General features: G+C 38.6%; 1 protein-coding gene across 1 annotated transcript in view; it reads right to left on the minus strand.

The window, feature by feature from the left end:
* Nucleotides 1-23,818, minus strand: part of CNTNAP4 (contactin associated protein family member 4) — a 499,928-nt gene that overhangs the window by 374,932 nt on the left and 101,178 nt on the right. Inside the window, exon 2 of the mRNA XM_089662156.1 lies at nucleotides 2,924-3,034. Within this exon, the coding sequence (XP_089518282.1) occupies nucleotides 2,924-3,034 (111 nt within the window). The remainder of the gene's footprint in view (nucleotides 1-2,923; nucleotides 3,035-23,818) is intronic.

The following is a 23,818-nucleotide window of genomic DNA, read 5'->3' on the forward strand; positions in this document are numbered from 1 at the left end:
ATATATACTGTATAATAATTCTTTCTTTGGATGGAAATACAGGACCCATTTTCTGTTTTTAAGTAAAATAGGCCAATATCTATGGATAGTCTTTTCAATACACCTATATTGGAAATTGTAACATATGCAAAATTAGGTCCTTATCATTATGTCAATTGTGTCACAATCTAACGTACTGACTCCTAAGGATAATTCTAAGCCAGTCATTATGGTGTCCAGTATGTATCAGATATAGCTATTCCTTTCTGTGGTCTTAAAAAATATTTGTTCTTATCCTGGTTTGTTCTTCAAAAGGTATATGTTAAAAAAAAGTAAAAAAATAAATAGATTTAAAAAATATATATATATTTATACACTGTATTTATTTATTGATTTTTTTTTAGTCAGCTATAAAACTTGCAACTCTAAGATAATTTAAAAAGAAGGTACGACAGACAAAATTAATGAGATTGTATGCAAATTCTCAGAATCAAAATATAGATTTTCAAATCTTGTATATTCACTTGTAAATGCAGTAAGTATTAGATACTACTAAATGTAGAATGTATTAGATACTACTATGTAGTAGATTGCAGTCAATGTTTGCATTTTGCCCAATGCTTGCTAAATCCCATTACAATAATGGTATCTTCTGAGATTTGATGCATGATGATTGAAAGGTGCAATTATGCACTAAATTATGCAATTAACTACATTAGATGAAGCGTTTAGTGGAGTAAAGGTAACAGCAGTACTACACTATTACCTAAGTTACATCAAATAATGCCTGCAAGATTAATTCTGTATTTACTAGACCACACCACTAGTTATGTCAACCAAATTAAATGAATCAACAAAACTAATTTTTAATAGCAATGTTCAGGGATGCTATATATAATGTCTTTATTATTGTCAAAAAGTGAAATAATTTATAAACAAATACATTTGTATCTTGTGTAAATATGAAATATTGCATAATAATATTTTACATTTGCCTTTTGAGCTAGCAGGTTGTGCTCTAGGCCCCTTGATGGGTTTTCTGTCCATTCTTTGAAAAATAAGAAATTCATACACACAAAGGAATCATTGCAATGACTCATAACTTATTGGACAGTCATGTCTGAGATTTCAGTCAGCCAACTCAAACAAAGGAACAAAATTGAATGTGCACCTGTGTTAAATGTTTAATTGGAAACAAATATGTATATAAACAAATAAAAAAAATCTAAAGCAACAGTGTGAAACATAATGTAAAAAATAAACCAAAATCATTATAGTTTCCCTTTAAGATAATTATTGGCTTTAGCCTGACAATTCATTTTACTTATAGTAGTTGTTCTCATAGATTTGGATGAGTGGAAAAGCATCCATATTATAGAAAAACATAGAAAAGAGATACCCACTGTAAATGTGCCTATCATTACTAGACATACAGTATATAACATACAGTATATACAATCCCCCTACAAATGATGTTCTTTTTTATTAAGACTAAGTTTATTGAGTTTCATAAAATGTAATAAAAACACACAAACAAAATAAAACACACAAACAATACACTATTACAAAAAGACCCAAAGAACACTCCATATAATGGTGGTCCATAACACAGCAGAGATTACATTAATGGATTTTACATTACAGGGGTAATTAATGCATTACGTGCATTATTGGGTAAATTTAAATGTCTTTCTATGTCAGTGACCTCAGACCAAAATCTGCATATGCAACTACAAGATCAGACCAAAAGAAAAAAGTCTGCTTCAGCCCCACAGGCCTTGAAACACAAAGCATTAAACCTAACTTTCAGTTCACAGAGCCTGACTGGTTTAAAAATGTTTTGGTAAAACAATTTTAATTGCATTACCCTGTCCCTTCAGGAAACTACACCATATAGGTCTCCTCAAATTCGGATTCATTTTCCTCTTCATCATCAATGGAAGCGTACACTCCCATCCCTCTTTAGCCATGTGCTAGTTAAGGAGCTTAGTAAGAGGAGTGCTGCATAGTATTGGGTATTATTTCTAGCATCTTAAGGTAAAAAAGGTTTTTCCAAATTAGTGGGGTGGGGTGGTATAAAGTCTCTGACTCCAATCTATGCACTGTTTGCATGCCTTAATTATATTTTGTTACAGTAGGACCTAACGGGAACCATATAATTCTCTTGAATTTGATGGAAGATTTTAAAATTTCAATCTACAAGCAGCTGTTATGTTTTTAATATATAGGGCAGAATGCTATATTAAGGATAGAGGCAAACTCTGGGAGGGCAGTATTTAATCAAATATGGTTGTTGGGTATAACAGGAAATATCCTAAGGATATTGGAAAGGATCTTTAAAGAGGTTCTGATTATTGTAGAGCCAATGACTGAGGGTGCTCTTTTCCTTTATACTAGTTAACTAAAGTTCCAGAAAATAATGTCATGGAGCCTTCCGGCGCAGTGCAGACATTGCCTTTCTCTGTGGCAAACTGGTCTCCTCTAAAATCAACCACCTGTGTTTCCAGATAATAAAATTGGAAATTGAGGAATGAGAGTATAGCCATTTTAGGGGAAAGCTGCAAGATCTAATGGTCAAATGATTGTTCTTACAAACAATTGTTGTATAAGGATACATATAATCATCTGCTAAAAGTGCTTCTTTGGAGGGCTGACCTGGCATAGAGGAAAACAGTAGATTGACCTAGAAAATCCATCCAGGATGAAAATTCCCCAACAACGTAAGCCATCAGTGTACATAAATACCCTGACTTTAAATGACTGCAGGCATCTTAAGTGTAGCAATAAATTTAATTTCCTAGAATTAGCATCTAAATATGTAATTATTGGGATTCATCAGCAGAGATATTTAAAATAGTTGCAATGAAACAAGAAAAGTTTACATCTGTGGTGTTTTTTTTAAATAGATAGATAGATAACAATCATAATGACAAGGAAAACTTACCATCTCTCCTGTTGAGTCTAGCAAAGCCTGCACTATGTGTACTGGAAAGTTCAGATGAACTGCTGAAGGAGGACTGATGCAGAGAAGACACAAGCTGACCATCACAATCATCTGTGTAGAAAGTACAAAATGCATAATTAAGGTAATCTAATATATCTTGGTATGTCTGTAAGTACTGTATAGGTTCATACTTTTGCATAATATGACAAAAATATACCTAATGTTCCAGCAATTTTGACATAATGCAGACATAATGTAGGCTTACTGCACCTATAACCAGATGGAGCACAACATATTCACCCTTCAAACCTGTTAAGTTGTAATATTTCAGCTATTACATCCAGTTAGGTGCCTGCATATGTGCTACAAATAAGCCCATATTGCATATAGTAACATCTTGATAACCATGGCTACAGACAAAAAAATTACTCCTGCAGGTTTACTGGTGTGAACGTGGATGTTTTGTTTCATTATAACTTTGTTTTATTATAACATTTTGAACATTTGTTACATTGAAGATTCTTATGTATGCAAATGTTCTGAAGTGCTGATTGCCATAATGATACAACATTGTCCTCTAACTTAAGAAGAAATGGCTTAAAAGATAACAGAAAATAATACCTCTCAGAATTTTACATTATTTCTCTGTAAAAGCTTGACCCTGGCAAGTTATTTATTTAAACAGTTAGTAATTAATACACATGTTGAATCCACTGGGGTTGATTTACTAAAACTGGAAAGTGGAAATTCTAGTCCAGCTGTGCATGGTAGCCAATCAGCTTCTAACTTCAGCTTGTTCAGTTAAGCTCTGACAAAAAAACCTGGAGGTTGGTTTCTATGCACAGCCACATCAGATTTTGCTCTCTCCAGTTTTAGTAAATCAACCCCACTGTCTTTCCCGAAAATCCTTATCTTCTGCAATCTTAGATTCACAAATAGGTATGCATCAATGAGACTCAAACTAGATCAGACAAATTCAAGGATTGCCAAATATTAGTGAAAATGTTTCCAATTTGAATTGATTTGCTCATATCTTACTATCCAAAATGAAATAGTAACATAGGGTCCTAATGCTATACTGACAACCTATGGTTAGCATATTTTCAAAACAAATAATTAAATAAAAGCGCTAATCCCTTAAAACTATCAATTAGTGCATTGCAAAAACATCACTGTGAAAATGTGAACACACATATATAAACACTGCAACTCAAAATATTTCACAATGTCCATATAAAACTTTTGATTGTCCTTTTGAAATATTGCCAATTCAACCATGCACCCAACACCTTTGTCCAATGCGATAAACAATAATTATTCACCACCAACGAGCGGTAAAATTAAAAGCTTACCAGATCTAATCACAGTCCATGCTTATATGATCAGAGCAAGTAATGAAGGAAGCAGACATCACCAAGATCTCCAGATCTACAGGTGAAACTCGAAAAATTAGAATATCATGCAAAAGTTCATTTATTTCAGTAATGCAATTTAAAAGGTGAAACTAATATATGAGATAGACTCATTACATTCAAAGCAAGATTGTTTGGCAGGCACACACTGCAAGATGCTTGAAGTCCAGTGTGAAGCTTCCACTGTCTGTGTTGATTTGGGGAGCCATGTCATCTGCTGATGTTGGTCCACTGTGCTTCATTAAGTCCAGGGTCAACGCAGCTGTCTACCAGGAGATTTTGGAGCACTTCATGCTTCCTTCCGCAGACGTCCTTTATGGAGATGCTGACTTCATTTTCCAGTGGGATTACTGTGCTTGCTTGGCCAGCAAACTCACCTGACCTGAACCCCATAGAGAATCTATGGGGCATTGCCAAGAGAAAGATGAGAGACATAAGACCGAACAATGTAGAAGAGCTGGAGGCCGCTATTGAAGCATCCTGGTCTTCCATAACACCCCAGCAGTGTCACAGGCTGATAGCTTCCATGCCACACCGCATTGAGGCAGTAATTGCTGCAAAAGGGGCCCAAACCAAGTACTGAGTACATATGCATGCTTATACTTTTCAAAGGTCCGATATTGTTCTATGTACAATCCTTGTTTTATTGATTGCATATAATATTCTAATTTTCTGAGATTGTGGATTTGGAGTTTTCATGAGCTATAAGCCATAATCATCACAATTATGACAAATCACAGCTTGAACTATCTTGCTTTACATGTAATGAGTCTATCTCATATATTAGTTTCACCTTTTAAGTTGCATTACTGAAATAAATGAACTTTTGCACGATATTCAAATTTTTTGAGTTTCACCTGTAGTTCCAATTCAAGCATATCATGTAAACCAGGCAGTGTTACAAAGGAGGTAAATCTCACTAGGATCTTCTTCTCAGACCCATAGCTTTTATGACAATACACACATATAAAGAGAAAGAATTCCTTCCATAGCGTAGTAAGTTTTATTAAAAAGCATGCAAGACAAGACAAAAGATTCAATCACATTAACAACTGCCACTCCAGGCATTGGATATTTGCACAATACAAAGAACTGCAGCAGCGCCACTCTGACTGATGGGGCCAGCGTGCGTTCCACGAATGGACTCCAGAACACTGGAAATGACGACAACGGCCAGGTCTCTATGTAGTTCGTGATATTGAGTCATCAGAAAGCTCAGTCGCCACCATCTTTGAGTGCCCTTATATACCCTCAACAAGGAAGGAGTATCAATTTCCAATATTTCATCCAATCAGTTTGTCCCACTCAAAAATCCACCATCTTATTGTGTTTTGAACTCCACTCTACATCTCTAAATTAAAAAACACAATCTTTTTAAATAAATATATACCATCCATATGTCTTAGATCGCAACAATACTATGTTAAAAAGGGAAAACTTGATTCATTAAACCCAAAACAAGGTAAATATATATATATATATATATATATATAAAACCCCCTTAATATAAACCATAAAAATCAGTATTTATAAAACAATTATTCCAAATTACAAAAGTTTATGAAAATACACAGAACTTTCTAGAGGTCAACTGAGATAATAGCACCCTAAAAAAATATATATTGCCTGTCTAGAAGTGTCATCTTGTGGTGAACAAGGATATTGCACTCTAAAAGGTGTACCGATGCAAAACATTGTTTAAATACTAAAAATCTGTTAAAAAAAAAACAATTTCAAAAAATATTTTCAAACCTGAATCCTTAGACACCCTACTGACCATGCCTACTATTAATCACACCCACCATATCATGCCCCCATTTGTATAACATCCTCGAAGGACTGATAATAGATTTTTGGAACAACTGAAAGTATAAAGACAAAATTAACAAATTTCAAATAAAAGGCACCAAGACATGCATGCATAGTTATGAGGGATGGATAAAAGGTATGAAGAAGAACAATGTGGCTTGCATAGTATGCATGTCTTCTGAACACTTGGGGACATGGCTGATACTGTCGGCATATGGCTTGTGGTGTAGGAGTAGAATAAGCTCCAGTATTTTTCATTGGTAGTAATATCTGGAAAAGGGTGGGCAGGGAGGTGCTGTGTGAAAAGCTATGCTCTCCTCGAGCTTGCTATCCACCACTGCAGAGCTTCTCCAGCCAACCTTTACTGTGCCACACCTGGGCAATCCCTGCTGGTAGGGAACAGATTTAAAAGGACGTTTCCTGTTCCTGAACAGCATGCAGCCCCACACCCACAAGCAGCTGCTAGCATCAAAAGTGGAACTGTAGTGAGTTACTGTGGTTGGGGCTGCATTGTTTCTATGTTCAAGGGGGAAAATGGTTGCATTATTTGTATGTTGGAGGGCAAATGGGGCAAGGGGGCTACATTGTATGTATGTGTGAGAAGAGGGAGTCTGCAATGTATGTATATATGAGGATGCAAGGGAATGCATTGTATGTGAGTTTAAGAAGTGGGGGAGTGTATGGGGAATGTCATTGTGTGTGAGGGGAAGGGAGGTAGGTGGCTGCATTATATGTACTGTATGTCTGTAAGGAGAGGGGTAGGTGACTGCATTGTATGTGAGTGTGAGAAAGGGGGCAAAGGAGAGAAGCTGTAGAAAAGGAGATTAAGGGGGGTTACTTTTGGAGGGAGAATTTTGTTTGCAAGCAGTGGACAAAGGAGTTCATAGGAGAACAGTGGACAAGGGGATGCAGGGGCAAATGATGAGCAGGAGGTGCAGATGTGTGCAGTGGAAAGAGGTGCAGGGGAAATAAGTGAGAGTATTGGTGATCACTGACAAGTTGTAAAATTAAATTCCCCCTTCAATATTAGTGATCAGTGGTTGGCTGTAATAATAAATTTCCCACAGCATTGATGGTCATTGGCTGGATGCAACAATAAACCCCCCAAAGTGGTGGTCAGTGGTTGGCTGAAACAATACCCTACCCCCAGCACTGGTGATGAGTGACTGACTAGAACAATAACTCCCCCAACACTGGTGGTCAGTGGTTGACTGGAGCAATAGCCACACATTGGTCAGTGGCTGGTTGAAATAATAACCCCCTCAGGCATTGGTCATCAGTGGCTGGCTGAAACAATAAGCAACCCTCTCCAACACTGATGGCCAAAGGCTAGCTATAACAATAAGCCCTCTCCTATCAGTATTGGTGGTACATAGCAGGCTGTAACAATAACTGCTCCTCCAGCATTAGTGTTCAGTAGCTGGCTGTTACTAGAACTGTAATCAGAGATTGTTGGACTCCCTATGGACTCTTGGTTCCCCCTCCAAAACAATTTCCTAGAAGTCTAGTGGGGAAAGTGTCTGTTATATTTCCTGGTGGTCTAGTAGGGTGACCTGTAAAAAATGCACCATGTGACTATGCTTTAGTTTTACAAAGCTCTCTCCTAACACAATGACAGCATGGGGCAGATTATCTCACCACAATGATAACTTTGTCAGGTTGCTTATAGAGCACGGTGTGAAGCAAGAGCATTTCTCCCTGAAAGACTGATGACTCTGATAACTGAGCTACTAGGATTTCAATAGGATGTATCTTGCAGCACAGAGTTGCTTGGCTGTATAGACGCTAGATAGAACCTGCAAAAGGAGTGATATCAAGCTTATTTGAATACCAGGTGCAGGAACACAAAGTGTTCCAGTACCCGACACCCTGCTGGCACTCTGCATACTGCTGGTGATGGGCACCCACTTAGTGGTGTTACCCAGTGCAGCCCACACCCCCAGGTATGCCACTGGAGCTGCAGACATCACTACTGAATATTTATTTTCCAAGGACAGAACCCTGAAAATGGAGACTGTACCAGGCAAATGGAGACAGATGGCAACTTAATGCCAATCATTTACATAGGTTTTCATGTCTAAATGCACATATATTTGTTTTATAAATGTTATTTAGAGGATAACAATTTCATGCTTTCACATTTACATAATCATTAACATTAACCTTTCATTAAAAAAAAAGATAACACATAATTGCTACATGAGCCATATTGCTATCTTTAAAAAATGTACCTTTCCATTTTTGTCTGCAGCTAATTATTATTCGCTAAAGTGGCAAAAAATTATTTTTTTACCATGGCAACTGATGGGTTCTTTCCACTGTCTGCAGAATTCACCCCACTAAACTCATTTCATGCTCACTTGTTTAGACCACTGCTTTTCCTGCTTTTTCCAGTTTTTTTTTTCTCTTACAGCACTGTAAGTGATCATGGGATTAAAGCCAACACGCTCTGCCACTCAGAAAAGAAAAGGCTTCTAGATATAACTGACCTGAAAAGGATTTTGTCTTTCAACAAAAAAAGTTTCACTTTAAAGCATCCCACCATCCAATGGGATGTAGAAAGTAGAGACATGTTCTATTGGATAGTCGGTTGTCAGAGGTATGTGCAGAGTGTGGAGTTCTAAAGTCAGAGGGGCGGTCTAGGATTAGATGCAACCATATTTTGGGAATCCTCGGCTGAACCAAAAACAATACAGGCTAGATTTTAAATACAAGCAGGCACCATGAAGTGCTTGAATGTAAGTGCCAGTAGTAGTTTGAGAACTTTAGATCTGTGATAGGTTGTCTATAATGTAAATCACCCAGTTATTTACTGATTGGAATGTTTCAGTTTTGGAGCATGTACCTGAACAAAATGTGCAGAAAAATGAAAAGTCACTGTTTTCATGTAGTCCCTTAACACCCCCTCCCCCCCCATGTAGATAATAGATAGACATGTTAATTTGGGTTCAACAGTAAAAACACTGGACATCAAACACAGAAACGGGTGCTGCACTAATCCAAGTAAAGTAACAGTGCAAATACAAAAAAAAAAACTGTGAACTGCTGCATTGTCACACACAAATATAAGCTTTTATATTGCATTCACACTAATGGGAGCACCTGGAACCTTGTTTTCTCTCTATTAATACATGTGATATATTGAGGGGATTCTTGACAAGAAGTGGCGGATATGGCCCAAAGCGTTTGTAACCACTATGTGCATTATGACCAATTTTTGCTAGGGGCTCATGTTTCTCTGGTAAGCCTCCATGTTTGGTATGGTAGTGGAGCAGAATCTACGTGATGATCACACATTGTTTTCCACATTCATATTTGTCTAAGACTCTGTAGCAGCTCACTATTTTTTTCTTTTGTATTTTGCACTATTAATTTATGTGGATTAGCGCAGCACCTGTTTCTGTATTTCTTTTTTTTTTCTGAAATTGTATTTCTTATGGTTGTTTAGAGTTTTCAAGACCAATCATGGTTGCTCTACAACAGGGGTCCTCAAACTTTTTAAACAGGGCCAGTTCACTGTCCCTCAGACCGTTGGAGGGCCAGACTATAGTTTAAAAAAAAAACTATGAACAAATGCGGACACAGTACAGGAGATGACCAGAGACTGCGGACATAGTACAGTACATGAGATGACCAGAGACTGCGGACATACAACGGCGGCGGGAATACTGGGCTGGCCGCTCCATAAGACGCACAGACATTTCCCCCCAAGTGTGTCTTATGGAGCGAAATATACGGTAATTGCAGGGCACCTTGTTGGGTCAGATCTGTGTACAATGTAAAGAGAGAGAGAGGGGGGAGAGATAAGGAGGGGAGAGAGAGAGAGAGAGGAGGGGGGTAGAGAGAGGGGGGAGGGGGAGAGAGAGGGGGATGGGGGAGAGGGAGGGGGGAGAGAGAGAGAGGGGGGAGAGAGAGAGGAGGGGGGGAGAAAGAGGAAGGGGGGAAAGAGAGGAGGGGGGAGGGAGAGAGGGGGGAAAGAGAGGAGGGGGGAGGGAGAGAGGGGGGAAAGAGAGAGGGAGGAGATCAATCATCTATTGCACTTATCTAGGATCCGTGGCCATGACACCCAACATGCAGCGATGGAGTCTCCTCTCTTGCTCCCCCTTTTCATGGTCAGTTCTAGGCTCCACCCTCTGGCCGCGACGGTTGCATGCACTGATCAGAATAGATGGCCGGCTGGCTGCAGAGAGGCCAGGTGAGTGGTGTGGGTTCATAAGCCGAATCCACCTTCCCCTATTCTAGAATTGCTGATCCCGCCCTCCTGCCTCCCGCCCGAGCCCTGCCGAGCTCTCCCGACCTGCCAAACCCTAGTCCCTTGCCTCGCGGCAGATACGCCCCTGCCCGGCGGGCCGGATAAATGTCATTGGCGGGCCGCATGTGGCCTGCGGGCCGTAGTTTGAGGGCCCCTGCTCTACAATATCAATACAATACATTAGGTTTCACTATCAGGTGGTGCTGCAGGTGAAAATTGCAATTGTAGATCTTAATATTGGTCACTTGGAAAATGAATGATGTTTTGGTGCATTAGACATAGAGAAACACATCAGTAGATAATGTCCCCCATGTGGCTACCTGAACTCTGTCTGCTGGGAATCTAGGTAACTGAACTTGAATGAAGTTACATTTCCCAGAAAGACCTTGGTAAAGTTTTGAATATTATTTGTGGTGTAGATATTACACAGCTGCCTGTGTTATTTCATCTTCAGTGAATCTACACCTCTTTCTTATTCCCAGTTTGCTTGTCCCAGTCATTTCTTACAGTCTACCTGTTTTGGTTTTCTATTGAGATTTCTTTGATGAACAATCTGCTGTATAACAAGGTTTTTATGTCTTAAAATGTATATAGTGACATCTGTCATTCCTGATAGACTTCAAATACAACATGTGAAGATCAAGCGGACATAACAGATGTTGACTAGCTCTCTGGGTGTTGTAAGTCAGTCTGATTACACTTCATCATGAACTCAAAACATGATCTAATTTTCTACATAAAAATGATAGCTAATGATTCATTGCATGCAACACAGGTGGTTCACAAAGATTAATTTCTTATAAAAAATATCTCTATGAATATGCAGTTAAATGAGTACAGTAGCATGTTTGAAAGGTATTTCCATTATTTTAAAAACCCTAATACCTGAATAAATTTTTTTCTTTTTCTTCAAGGATTTTCATGCAGAGTATTTGAAATGTTTTGAATACATTTTATTTCTTTATTATGATTGATGAACAATTACTTCCAAAACCAAATTTGCCACTGGTTGTTTGATGATTCATCAAAGAGATTAGTTGAGATTTAAAATATTTTTTTCATATTTGTTAATGATAAGTTGTAAATCTTTATTATTTATTTTGTGTAAAGGTATTTAGAATTCTGATTATTATTATTATTAATAATAATTTTTAACATTGTCATGAACTGGATTGGGACTTAAAGTGTTACTTAACCCACAACAGTAAAATCAATCTGTATATGCATTAAAGCATGTTATAATCACTGTGGAACCTAAGGGGTTAATCCTGCATTGTGTAAAAAGGCTGTTTTATCCTGACTTCTCTGCCCCTCCTCTTGTTCAAATGGCCACACCTTATCTCCTGATAAGACAGAACCTGTAGCCATCCATTCTGCACATGCTCAGTTTAGTGCGTATTGCTAGAGAGGTTTTTTTTTTCTTCGGTGACTGCATGTGATCAGCACAGTGCCAATCAGCACTGTCCAGACAGAGGTCAGGGGTTTTGCATCCTCCTAGAGCAGAAAGAAAACTCCTTCTACAAGCTTTAACCAGTGCTCGACTGGACACTGATAGAAGTCACAAGACTTCTCTAACTGCTGATGAGAAAAGGTATTTAGCAGTTTACATTTACTAAAATAATTGCATTTTCATGTTCTGTGTACTGTGGGAGAGTGAATACAGGGTCCTGGGTTTAGTAACACTTTAGGTTTGTATGATAATACTGGTTTAGATTTTCAGAAATCAGTTACTAAAATTAAACAATCTATGTGCTCTTTTGGGTATTTTCATTTAAATAGGTTAAGGCTAATCTTTTTGGCCTACTTGTGCACCTATATACTGTATGTTACGGCAGAAAAAGAAACAAAAATATTTTTTGCAGTCCTCCTGTCCACCTATGACCATTATCTTTATTAGTTAATTATACTTGTAACTGTGTTGGTAGGTGCGTAGAAATCATATGAAATTTATGTTACCATAGCAATCTGGAAAGTACAATGCATGTATTTAAATGCAGAGCTTTAGGGGCAGAAAGATGCTCTGTGGTAACACTATTTCTGTAAGGTAGCACAAAACGAGAAACAAAAAGAATATACAGTACAGTATTTTATGTGTATTTTATTAATGAAAGCTAGCGCTAATGCGGAAATTATCAACAAAACAGGGACAGGTGGAAGCTATTCCTTAGTAAATCCTTTTCAATATAAACCCAATAGAAACAGATTAAACAAAACATAAAGAATAATGCTGGTGCATTTCACTTTGTGGCTTCAGATCCTCAGATTAGTTTTTGTGAGCTGCAGCCCCACATTTCATTACACTAGTATATTTCAAGGACTTATATCTTCTCCTTTTATTTTGTAAACCCCTAAACTAATGTGACAGATCCATGACACCATTCCCAAGTTTTACCTGTGGCTGGGCAAAACACAGGTGCTTGGGCCAATCAGGGATCGTCTCTCTCTCTAGTAGCAAAACCTAGCCTTTTTCCACCAGGGTGCCCAGTCTCCCTGGGGTACCTTCAGGTTTCTTCAGGGGTGCCTTGCCAAAATGCCTAAAAATTGCCCAAATATATACTTTTATACATATATAAAATTATATATGTATAAAAGTCAAAGATGTGAAAGTGTCCGGAGAAGCCATGGAGAACACTATGTTGCCTGTAACATTGTTCAGCATGACTATTTTGGTGGTGGGTCAGTGATGGTCTTGGGAGGCATATTCATGGAGGGACACACAGACCTCTGCAGGCTAGACAATGGAACCCTGACTGCCATTAGGTATCGGGATGAAATCCTTGGACCCATTATCAGACCCTATGCTGGTGCAGTAGGTCCTGGGTTCCTCCTGGTACATGACAATGCTCGTTCTCATGTGGTGAGAGTATGCAGGCAGTTCCTGAAGGATGAAGGAATTTATACCATTGAATAGTCTACACGCTCGCCTGACCTAAATCCAATAGAACACCTCTGGGATATCATATTTCGGTCCATCCAACGATGCCAAGTTACACCTCAGACTGTCCAGGAACTCAGTGATGCCCTGGTCCAGGTCTGGGAGGAAATACCCCAGGACACCACCTGTCATCTGATTAGGAGCATGCCCCAACATTGTCAAGCATGTGGGGGCCATACAAACTACTGAGTACCATTTTGAGTTGCTGCAATTAAATCTCAGCAAAATGGACTAGCCTGTTGCAGCATTTTTTCACTATATATATATATATATATATATATATATATCAGAGAGAGAGAGAGAGAAAGCTGTTTGGCAAGGTACTTTGACAGCCAGTAGTACTGCATATCTTTATAGTCTCATTTGTTGCAATGTACCGTATATTATACACTGTATTTATGTCAGAAATCTCCAATGCATGCCTATTGACTAACTAGGAGTACTACAGGTAAGTATTGTACATAAGGCAGACAATATTTTAGATACAGTGGTACATTACATTACAAGCACACAGGAAGCATACATGATTTGTCAGAGCTAGCTAGATATATTAGTTCACACTGGCTTGCATCTCTCACCTAAAAGTATGGGAAAATGAAGAAATTCATATCATTCTCTGTCTAATACCGCGATGAATCTAGGAATTATGGTGGTTTTATAATACTTTGCAGTAGGAATAGAATAATAATGCAGGTCTTATGTAACAAAAAAACAGCAATACTGTATGTAAGTTGAGAAAATCTAAAGTACTCAGTTTCAGTACAATGGGATCTTGTATACAAAGCTTGTACTGTGCTAGTCTAAAGGCTGCAGTTACACACATATTTTTCAGTCCTGTCTCCATACTGTCAGCCTCAGTTTTCTTCTACAAAACCAAAGATTAGCCATGAAAATTTACATTATTTTCTTCTAGCATTTTTACGATTTTATAACGATTATCATAATTCAACTAATCAAAAAGTGAGTATATAATAATAGTTTTGTGTAGAACAAAAATTAATGACATTGAATTCAAGAATAGTGATAAATGAATTCATATTCAAATTACTTTGTTTGAATTGTTGAACCAATGAAATGTAAATTATTTGAATTGACTGGAAATTATGCATTCAGCACTGTCCTATATGCAGAGAATCATGCTGTAAATTCATAAGCCACAATTCTCTGGTTTCCTAAATTGTATGATTCTCTGCAGATCAAAGAGATCTGCTTCCAACTATTTGATTCATAAATTAGTGAGTTATCATTTCTTTGTATTTAATCATCCTTGTTCACAAAACTGCTTTCATGTTGTCTTTTTAAGGAATGGTTCCCTTTTTATATATTCAGCAATTTTAATTGGTCCTCTTTCTACTTGGACATATGCAGAGGTGGTTCATTTGAGCTTTTTTTAATCCAGACTTTATAAAAGGATGAGATCCAACAATGTGAATCACTCCATTTTCCACCTGGACACATTGCAGATGTCATTTGTCTAAAATGTGGTTTAATGGTCAAAGGTTTACAGTTTGAATCTATCATCTGTATTCTGGTGTTAATAAAAAAATTAAATTATTTCCGATCTGAACTTTATACTGCATGCTAATGCTCAAACATTACTATTCATTTGTATATTTTAGCATATATATTTAAAAAAATTATAGTCAAAATTAAAGATTAAACTTTGAGACACAAATTTAGTCTTTAATCAAGGCATTGGGTTTATGCACCAGCATTTGCCAGTAGCTTTGGTTAGTAGTCTAGTGGTCTGAATACTGCTTTCTACTTGGGATGAGATTTGCGTTTACATGACCTTGGGTTCAAAGTTAACTCCCAGGATTTGCACTTGGGCTGAATTTCAAACTATTGGCAGCTGAGTTCACGGTTCACATCAGAAATTAGATGCAACCCATGAAGGACTGCTTAGGCTTTGTCCTTGGCCAACCCAGCTTCAAGAGCCAGGAAACTGAAGACATTAATAACCCAGCCCCTCACTATAAAAGGTGAGCTCCCCACATTATCAGGGTATGTTGGAGCTATTAGAGAGGGCTTACAATTGTGCGTAGCAAGAGATACTGAACTATACTGTGCAGTACTGTGCTATATTGTGGAATGCAGTGGTGAACTTCGTAAGCTTTGGTACCCTGTTCTGTAACACCACGTACAACTTTATATCATGACCCATGTAATTTAAAGGATTTGTGTATTTTCAATATGGCCCCTGAAGCCTGAAAAGACTTTCTCCCTTGTTTATTTTTTATTTTGGCATTAGTACATGTTGTCCATGGCAATGCCTTTGCTTGACATTAGCTTGCTTATTAGCCCTATAAATGACCATAAGATTTATGAAACAGCTAATGATTTGAACCCAGGACTGTTCAATTGTTGCTACTGGTGATAAGTGAGAGAAATTACCAAACACAAACACCTTAGGCTCTTTGTTATCTCTTACAAACAAAACAGCTTAAAATGTCTTACAACTACCATCCAGATTCAAACCTGCCTTAAAGTGTTACTAAACCCAGGACCCTGCATTCACTATATCCGGTCTCCCACAGTACACAGAACATGGAACTGCAATTATTTTAGTAAATATAAACTGATAAATACATTTTCTCATCAGAAGCTATCTTGTGACTTCTATCAGTGTCCAGCCGAGCACTGGTTAAAGATGGTGGGAGGATTTTTTATTTTGCTCTAGGAGGATGCAGAACCCCTGACCTCTGTCTGGACAGTGCTGATTGGCCCTGTGCTTATCACATGCACTCTCCCAAGAAAAAAAAACTCTCTAGCAAAACACACCAAACTGAGCATCTGCAGAGTGACTCCCCACCATATGTCTTATCAGGAGATAAGAATGGGACACTGGAAGAAGAGGAGAATTGAAGAAGTCAGGATCAAATAGCGTTTTTATACAGTGCAGACGATTAACCCCTTAGGTTACACAGTGAGTATAACAAGCATGCTTTACTGCATATACAGAATGATTTTACTGTTGTGGGTTTAGTAACACTTTAAATATCTGGATGTGATTGGTGATATAAGAAGGGGAAAAAGAAGTTATAGTACATACAGACAATATTTTCACTGTGTGTGTGTGTGTAGTCTTTGATGAACTGTGTGTTGTGGCACCAAAGAGGTTTTGCAAACAGAGAATTTCAGTACATGCCCAAATAATTTTATAAGATAGCCATCTGAACAACCTCAGTGGCTGCAGTAATATTGGGCCAAGAGCACAGGAATCATCAAAAGATTATGAGAATGGTGCAGCTTCTAAGATACACTGTGCTCCTTTAAATGTGTGCATTGAAACTACTTTAAAAGCTTCCTATTGTTCACCTGACAAGCTGTAAGTAGATTTCCCTGTAGTATGTGCTGTGTAAACTTTGCACTGTGTATGAAACACTATTTAACCCCTTGACACCGATCGCACGCAAATATGCAGCCTCTCAACATCTTGGCCTTGACACTGAGCGGCTGCATATTTGTGCGCAATTAGAAATTACATATGGGCTGAGAGCGCTCACCCTGAGCACTCCCAGCACTTATGTCCGCGATTCCTGGAAAGGTCCCGATCTCCCCTTTCGATCGGGACCTTTTCGGATCATGTGACCACCGTGACGGTGAATCACGGCAGTCACATGACCCTAAAACCCCGCCCCACCGCCCGGCTTCTGAAACTCTTAATGGTCCGGGAGGCGCCAAGAGGTTAAGCTGTGCACTTTTAGTGTTGTGTATTTTTAAATGCCACACTATGAATGCTGTGTGCATTTAGCTTTTTGTGCTTTGTATGCTTCATGTTGTGTGCACTATTGGCTGTGTGGCCTTTGCTAAAGGGAAAAAGGCTCTTAACTTGACAAGGGAATGTTTACAAGAGTTTTGTGAATGTAGTGAACATTCACTTTTCAAAAGATACCCAATCATGCTCAAGGAAAATAAAAAAAAAAAACACAGTATTTTTTCTTGCACATGATTGGATGATAGAAGTCAGCACAGCTTCCCCTACGTTCACTAAGCTTAGAGAAAACGCCATTGCAAAGTGGAAATTCCCTTGCACAGTGAAATACTTATTTGACTTTAGTAAATCAACCCCTTTGTGTTTAATTTGTATTTTCTGTGCTATTGTGCTCAGTACGTTGTGTGCTCCCTGTGTTGTGTGCACAGTTTTTGCTCATTCTTATGTATGCTATGTGTTCTGTGTAGAGTGCAATGTAGTTTACTATCTGTACAGTATATGCTGTCAGTAGTGTATTTAGGTTTCATGCTGCCCTAGGCAACACAAAATTCGGCTCCACCACCCCACGGAGAGACCCTGACACTGACCAACACCCCCCTCCCCCCACGGAGAGAGCCTGACATTGACCAACAACACCCCAACCCCCCTGACCCCACCCGAGAGAGCATTCCACTACCACCTCCCCCCATACACTGACAACACCCCCTGCGAGAGAGAAGATATTCACCTTTACAGCTCAGGACAACCCCGGGAACAAGAGTCAGGCTCTGCATACACCATAAAGCAGCCCACAGGTCCCCATGCTGCGTGTGCCCCTTCTTTCATCCCTTCTTTTGAGGGGACCCTTTGAAAAATGCTGCTGCTCCTGTGAAAGCTGCTGCTGCCCCCCTGAAAAGTGCGGCCCTAGGCAAATGCCTTGTTTGCCTTGTGGTAAATACACTCCTCTATGCTGTATGTGTTCTGTTTGGGTTTGTGTGCTCTGTGTTTAGTGCTATAAATGGGCTCACCTCAGCCTCTGCCCTTGGATACACTCCACAGTATTCAGACATTAGTGAGAGCACATAAAATGACTACATTATCCTCAAATACTCAAATCTTGATTTGGTGCAGCTGCAGTGTTTGCTAGATAGCATTAGCAACATACAGATGGGAAGTGGGAACTAGCAGAGGAAGCTAAGAAAATGTAAAATTTACAATTCTGAACATACAACTATTTTAATCCAGGAGAAATTTTAGCTGTACACTAATCTGAATTCATGTAAATCTACCACTTTATCTGAAAACTATAGTGTATATGCAATAAGCACAGAATTTGGGTTAATATGGTCGCATTTTTTAAAAGGTCATTTTTATATGAATTTCCATTTTTTAATTCACCTCACCAACAACTTCTGAGATGCAATTTCTGCCATACAGTGACATAAATAGGCCAATTTACTAAAGGAGTTGAGAATTTTCACACACTACAGAGTGAGAATAGTCATTTAAATTATCCAATCATGTACAAGACAAATTCCTGTTTATTTATTTTATCTGCACATAACTGAAGTGAATATTCACACAATTTATTTTAAAGATTCTCAATTCCTTTAGCAAACCAGCATAAAAAAAGATTGTATTGTTTCTAAATGGTCAACCATTGTGTACCAATTACTAAAGCCAGACATAGATGGTTCAAATCTTGGTTGGTTCAGCAGTGACCGGCCAAGATTCGAACCATCTACAGTATGGGCAGGCTGATTGTACCCAAATTTATAGCTGTACCACTTGGGTACAACCAGCCTGTCAGATTTTTCACACAATTGGCAGGATCAGTTCCCCACCTTCCCACCAAGAGAACACAACAGCTCAGTGGGAGCGATCCGTGGTTACAGGAAAGAAGATCACATCTATGGCCATCTTTAGGAGGAAGTAATGTCTGTATACAGAATGTAAATCCAGCAATAGATGGATTGATTCAGCAGGGACTGGTCAAGTTTTGATCCACCTATGGGCAGGTTGGTTGTACAAAAGTTGATCTCTCCAGCCTGTCAGGTTTTTTTCACCTAATCAGTGCCACCAGTTATAGCCAATACCACTGATCATTGTATTCTGATGGCAGGGATCTCCACCCACTGTCAGAAGACAATAGCTCTATGGGAGGGATTCCCCCAGCAACATCAAGTGTGTTGAGGGGGGAGCTCAGGCGTTTTTTTATTTCAACCTATTGGTTGAATTTAAAAAATGCATCAAAAGCCCAAAACAGTAGCTGTAAAAATGTCCAGTGTGCATGAGGGCTAAAGGAGAGATGCAGCTCTCTTACACAGCAGCCACTCTGCTTGACTCTCCTCTCCCCTGGCAATTCATAGAAAACCTCGGATTTTGTGAATGGGTGCAAAGTGTTCTGTGTAGATAGAAAAGGGAGGTATATGCGCGTGTTGAATGCATACTGATGATATAATGAGTTCAGCAAAATCCATAAGTCCAACTGGAACATCTGAGGCAATGTCTTGCTGTCTTCATACATTTGATGCAGCACCTCCATAGAGATTGAAGTAGCTCTGGGTGATCAGCTATAGAGAGGAAGGGGCAATATCTAAGTGTAATAAAAAACATATTTATTGAAGTGAAAGACAATTGGCAACTTACACAAACAGTTAAAGAAACTCACTCATCAATAAGTTACAGCCTATGGGAGTCATTTTCATCATAGCAGGGCCCCTTGAACAGAATAGGTGGGCTGGTGTGTAACCCATAGAGCCAAGAAGACACACTAGGGGCACCAGACTAAGTACAGTAAATTACAGGCAGTATTAGTTGCAGTATTTGCCTCTTTTTCAGAGGCTTCAGAAGGAGACTTTGATGTCCTACAAACATGTAGCCCCATCCCCTGATTTCACTTCCGGCCTACTATGCATCCAAAAGGAGTCCGGTGGCCTTCTTTTTGGTTTCTTCCATCACATATGGTTTTTGGCCCTACTTGTGGACAACAAGGCTGAAAGTTTTACAAAAGTGACTCCATGCTCCACATGCCAGTGCCAGTTGCTGACCGTGGTGATATATAAAAAGTGCCAATTCTTATGTGCCATGTGAGTTGCTAATTTACACGCACTTAGTACTGCCTGTAATTTATTGCATTGAGTCTGGCATCCACTGGTGTGCCTTCTTGGCTCTAAACTTACCCACCAGCCAACCTAGTGTGTCCTACTATGCTGAAGATTACTGCCAGGGGCTCTAACTTAGTTGTGAGTTCTTTTAACTGTTTGTGCAAGTTGCCAATTGTCTTTCACTCTAATAAATACATTTTATGTTACACTTTGACCACGCCGCCTTCTCTCTTTATTTGTAAAGGGTTCTGTGACTGGACAAGGGGAAAGGAGAGGCAGGCAGTACAGCCGTATATGACACTATGGCTGCTGTGCAGGACACTTAGTGAAACAGTAATGGTGGCAAACATTGACTCCCCCAGCCCCCTCCATAAAATTACATAAAACATTACAATGCTAATATTCATTCACTGTCTACTGTGTAACATGATGGTTACATATTCTTTTTACCCTTGCCTAATAAACATCATAACGAAATAAACATTATTTAAAAATCTGTGTTGTTTAATACTCTTTTTTTTTGTTTGAATCAGATTTTTTTTTAAGCTAAAGAGTTTTTCCATAGGCTTAGTAACACAGAGACAAACTGTCACACGTTTTAATAACCTTTGGTCGTATAATTTATTTACCTCTGCTATGAAGACCACACACACACACACTGATAGTGGTCTAATTTAATCACCTTCCCCAGGTACTAATCATATATGACCCCTGTTAATGAACTGAGAAAGACAGTCATCTGTACTATTCATGAGTGCTTTGAGCATGCTTGTAATTATAGTTTAATACATTGGTCCCCATTTCAGCATAGAGAGCAAAGTACACATTTAGGGCAGCATAACAGTCAACACATCTGTCCTTCACATTTACTTTTCTTAGTATATGCTAGAAAACATTCATCATCAAATATATATGTTGGCATTCTAAGCAGAATCACTGATTTCCTAAATAATAATAATGATAGTAATATTATTAATTATCATAAAAAGCCAACAGGCTAGGAATTTACATATGGCTAACAAACCAAATAACATGAAGTTATATCCAGTTATGAATATTCTAAAAATATTCTCCATCAATATGAATAATCATCATATCTTATTTTTCATTTCCTAAGCAGCAGGGATATATTTCGAACATATCGATAACAAGACCAATATGTTGGCAGATGAATTATGGCTATGGTTTACACAGTCTACAGTATCAACATGTACAATTGTGAAAGTAATTAGATATCATGTTCCACAGAAAGTGGCTTAAACATGATTACAAATTGTATGTGTTTTAGCACACAATGCTGTAAATAAAATACAATCAAGTATTGTCTCATAATATTTATTTTCTATAGCATTTACCCTTTGTTCTTTTTTCTTCAATACTAAGTTTGTTTTTCTTTCAAAAAGTGTCAACAAGTCTCATGTTGCTGTAGATTTATGCATTTAGTGTAAAATTTCTATCCAATTAACTTTTCAAATTTACAAGCACTGCAGAATAAAGTTAATACAGATCTAACAGACTGAAGCATTATTTATTCATCTGGAGCTCCCGTAGCATATTTATATTTCAGTGACTTTTCTCCACGGGGGATTCCTGTCTGTTTGCACAGTCTAGCTATTGTCACATCAGGACATCAGGGCTAAACAGACAATATAATATATAACAATGTTAATACAGGTACTTTAAAGGCTAAGGTTATTTAGGGAAAATAAGGAGAACTTAGCCTTTAAAGTGTTTATATACAGGAAGATCAAAATAATTATTTGTATTATTTGAAAAAAATAAATTCAATAAATACCCCCAAGTGTTTAATGTATAACCACTTAAGGACTTTCGGTGGTTATACCAGGATGATGCCTGCAGCTGCAGGCATCATCCCAGTATTGTTTTTTAGAACTGATAGTTGGCTTTCTTATAAAAGCAATCAAGTGTCTAATTAGCTACTGAATTGCTTTTACAAGCAGCGGGAATGGACATTCCCCCCCCCCCCACCGCATCGCATTCAGCAGCTCTCTTGGGCTCTCCCATCATCCCACCAGATGCGCCAGCTGATCATAGAGGTAATCAGAGGCTATATCTGCTCTGTTAACCTCTATGATATAGGAAACGGGAAGCGATGAGCATTCTCCATGAACATCAGATCAAGGGCAGTAATTCTAGTACCAGACCTCCTGTGTCAATCTTAAGTGGTAACCTGTAAAGGTTTTTTAATTGTCATCCTATGGATAATAAAATTTACATTGTTTGTCACCATTGCGTGGGTGTGTGCAATTTTAAAGCGTGACATGTTTGGTATCCTTTTACTCGGCGTAACATCATCTTCTAAATTTTACCAAACAATTGGATATTGTATTGTGTTTTTGTGCATTAAAATTCAAAATGTGTATTTTTTAAAAAAAATTATATTTGAGAAACCATTGTGCAAATACCACGTAACATAAAAAATTACAACAACTACCATTTTATTCTCTGGGGCCTCCGCTTTAAAAAAAATATATATAATGTTTGGGCGTTTTAAGTAATTTTCTAGCAAAAAAAAATGATTTTTACATGTACAGCTCTTATATTGTAAGCTCTAACGAGCAGGGCCCTTTGTTTCCTCTTGCACCACATTGTATTGTAACTGTAATCTCTATCTTAATTTTGTGAAGCGCTGCACAAACTGTTGGGGAGAAGAGGAAGAAGAAGGAGAAGATGGAGAAGAAGGAGAAGAAGAAGTAGAAGAAGAAGAAAGTGTCAGAAAAGGCTTGGTCTTCAAGTAGATAAGTTATGAAATGCGAAGCAGCAGTACACTGTCACCCATCACATTTAAAGGTGCAGTGTCAAGACTGACAAATATGCATTGAGTTGCATTTTTGGGAGCACAGCCTAACTGCCTAATACTTCAGTGTTTTTATGAAAGGGCAGACATTCATGTCACACTCAATCATCAGTGGCCGATTGTAGTGTGAGCTACATGGATTTTCAATAAAGATGCTTGTGGAGGATTCAGCAATTTTCACAGTTTTTTCTTTGTACAGAGGAAGGGGTTGATCTTCCTACACTACTTGTGAGGAGCATGGGGCTACATAGAGGCAAAATGGATACATTTCTACTTGTAGCACCCCCCAACTCCTGGAAGAATGGTGGTACCCCCAGAGACAGAGTGGGCTGACATTTTCACTTATTGGTGACAATAATGGGAAGAGTGAACAGATGGGATCCAGTCACTTTTAGGTGAAACAAAAAGGGAGTTTATTGCTCATGATACCATGGCAGTTAATTCAACAGAAGCTCCACGTTAAAGCAGAGCTCTGGACTCCACATAGTCTTGCACAGGAAATGGCTTTTAATTCAAATCTAACACTCCTGTGAACTATAGTCTTTCACTATACACTGTGGACAGTGCTGCATTCCTTCACCAGGAGATTCAACCAGCTACTCTGGGTCTCCGTATTGATTCAGCACAGAATAGTCAACCATCCCCTATGGGACTCCAACCTGTTTCCAGCTTCCTCTAGGAATGTCGACAAGTTTCCTCTGGACTCCATTCTGTATCTAGACAGGAACAGGCTTACATACCAGGCCTAAAAACATCTAGGCCTCTTCAGGCAGGCCTAGGGAAGCAGCTCAGTCCAGGTGCACCCTTCTCAAGCCATAGCCTGTGGGGAATAAAGCTTGCCTCAGCTCACCCCAAATATTGCTATCCA

This window comes from Staurois parvus, unplaced genomic scaffold, assembly GCF_062004578.1.
Source record: "Staurois parvus isolate SC_StPar_1 unplaced genomic scaffold, SC_StPar_1.0 ptg001432l, whole genome shotgun sequence".
NCBI lineage: Eukaryota > Metazoa > Chordata > Amphibia > Anura > Ranidae > Staurois > Staurois parvus.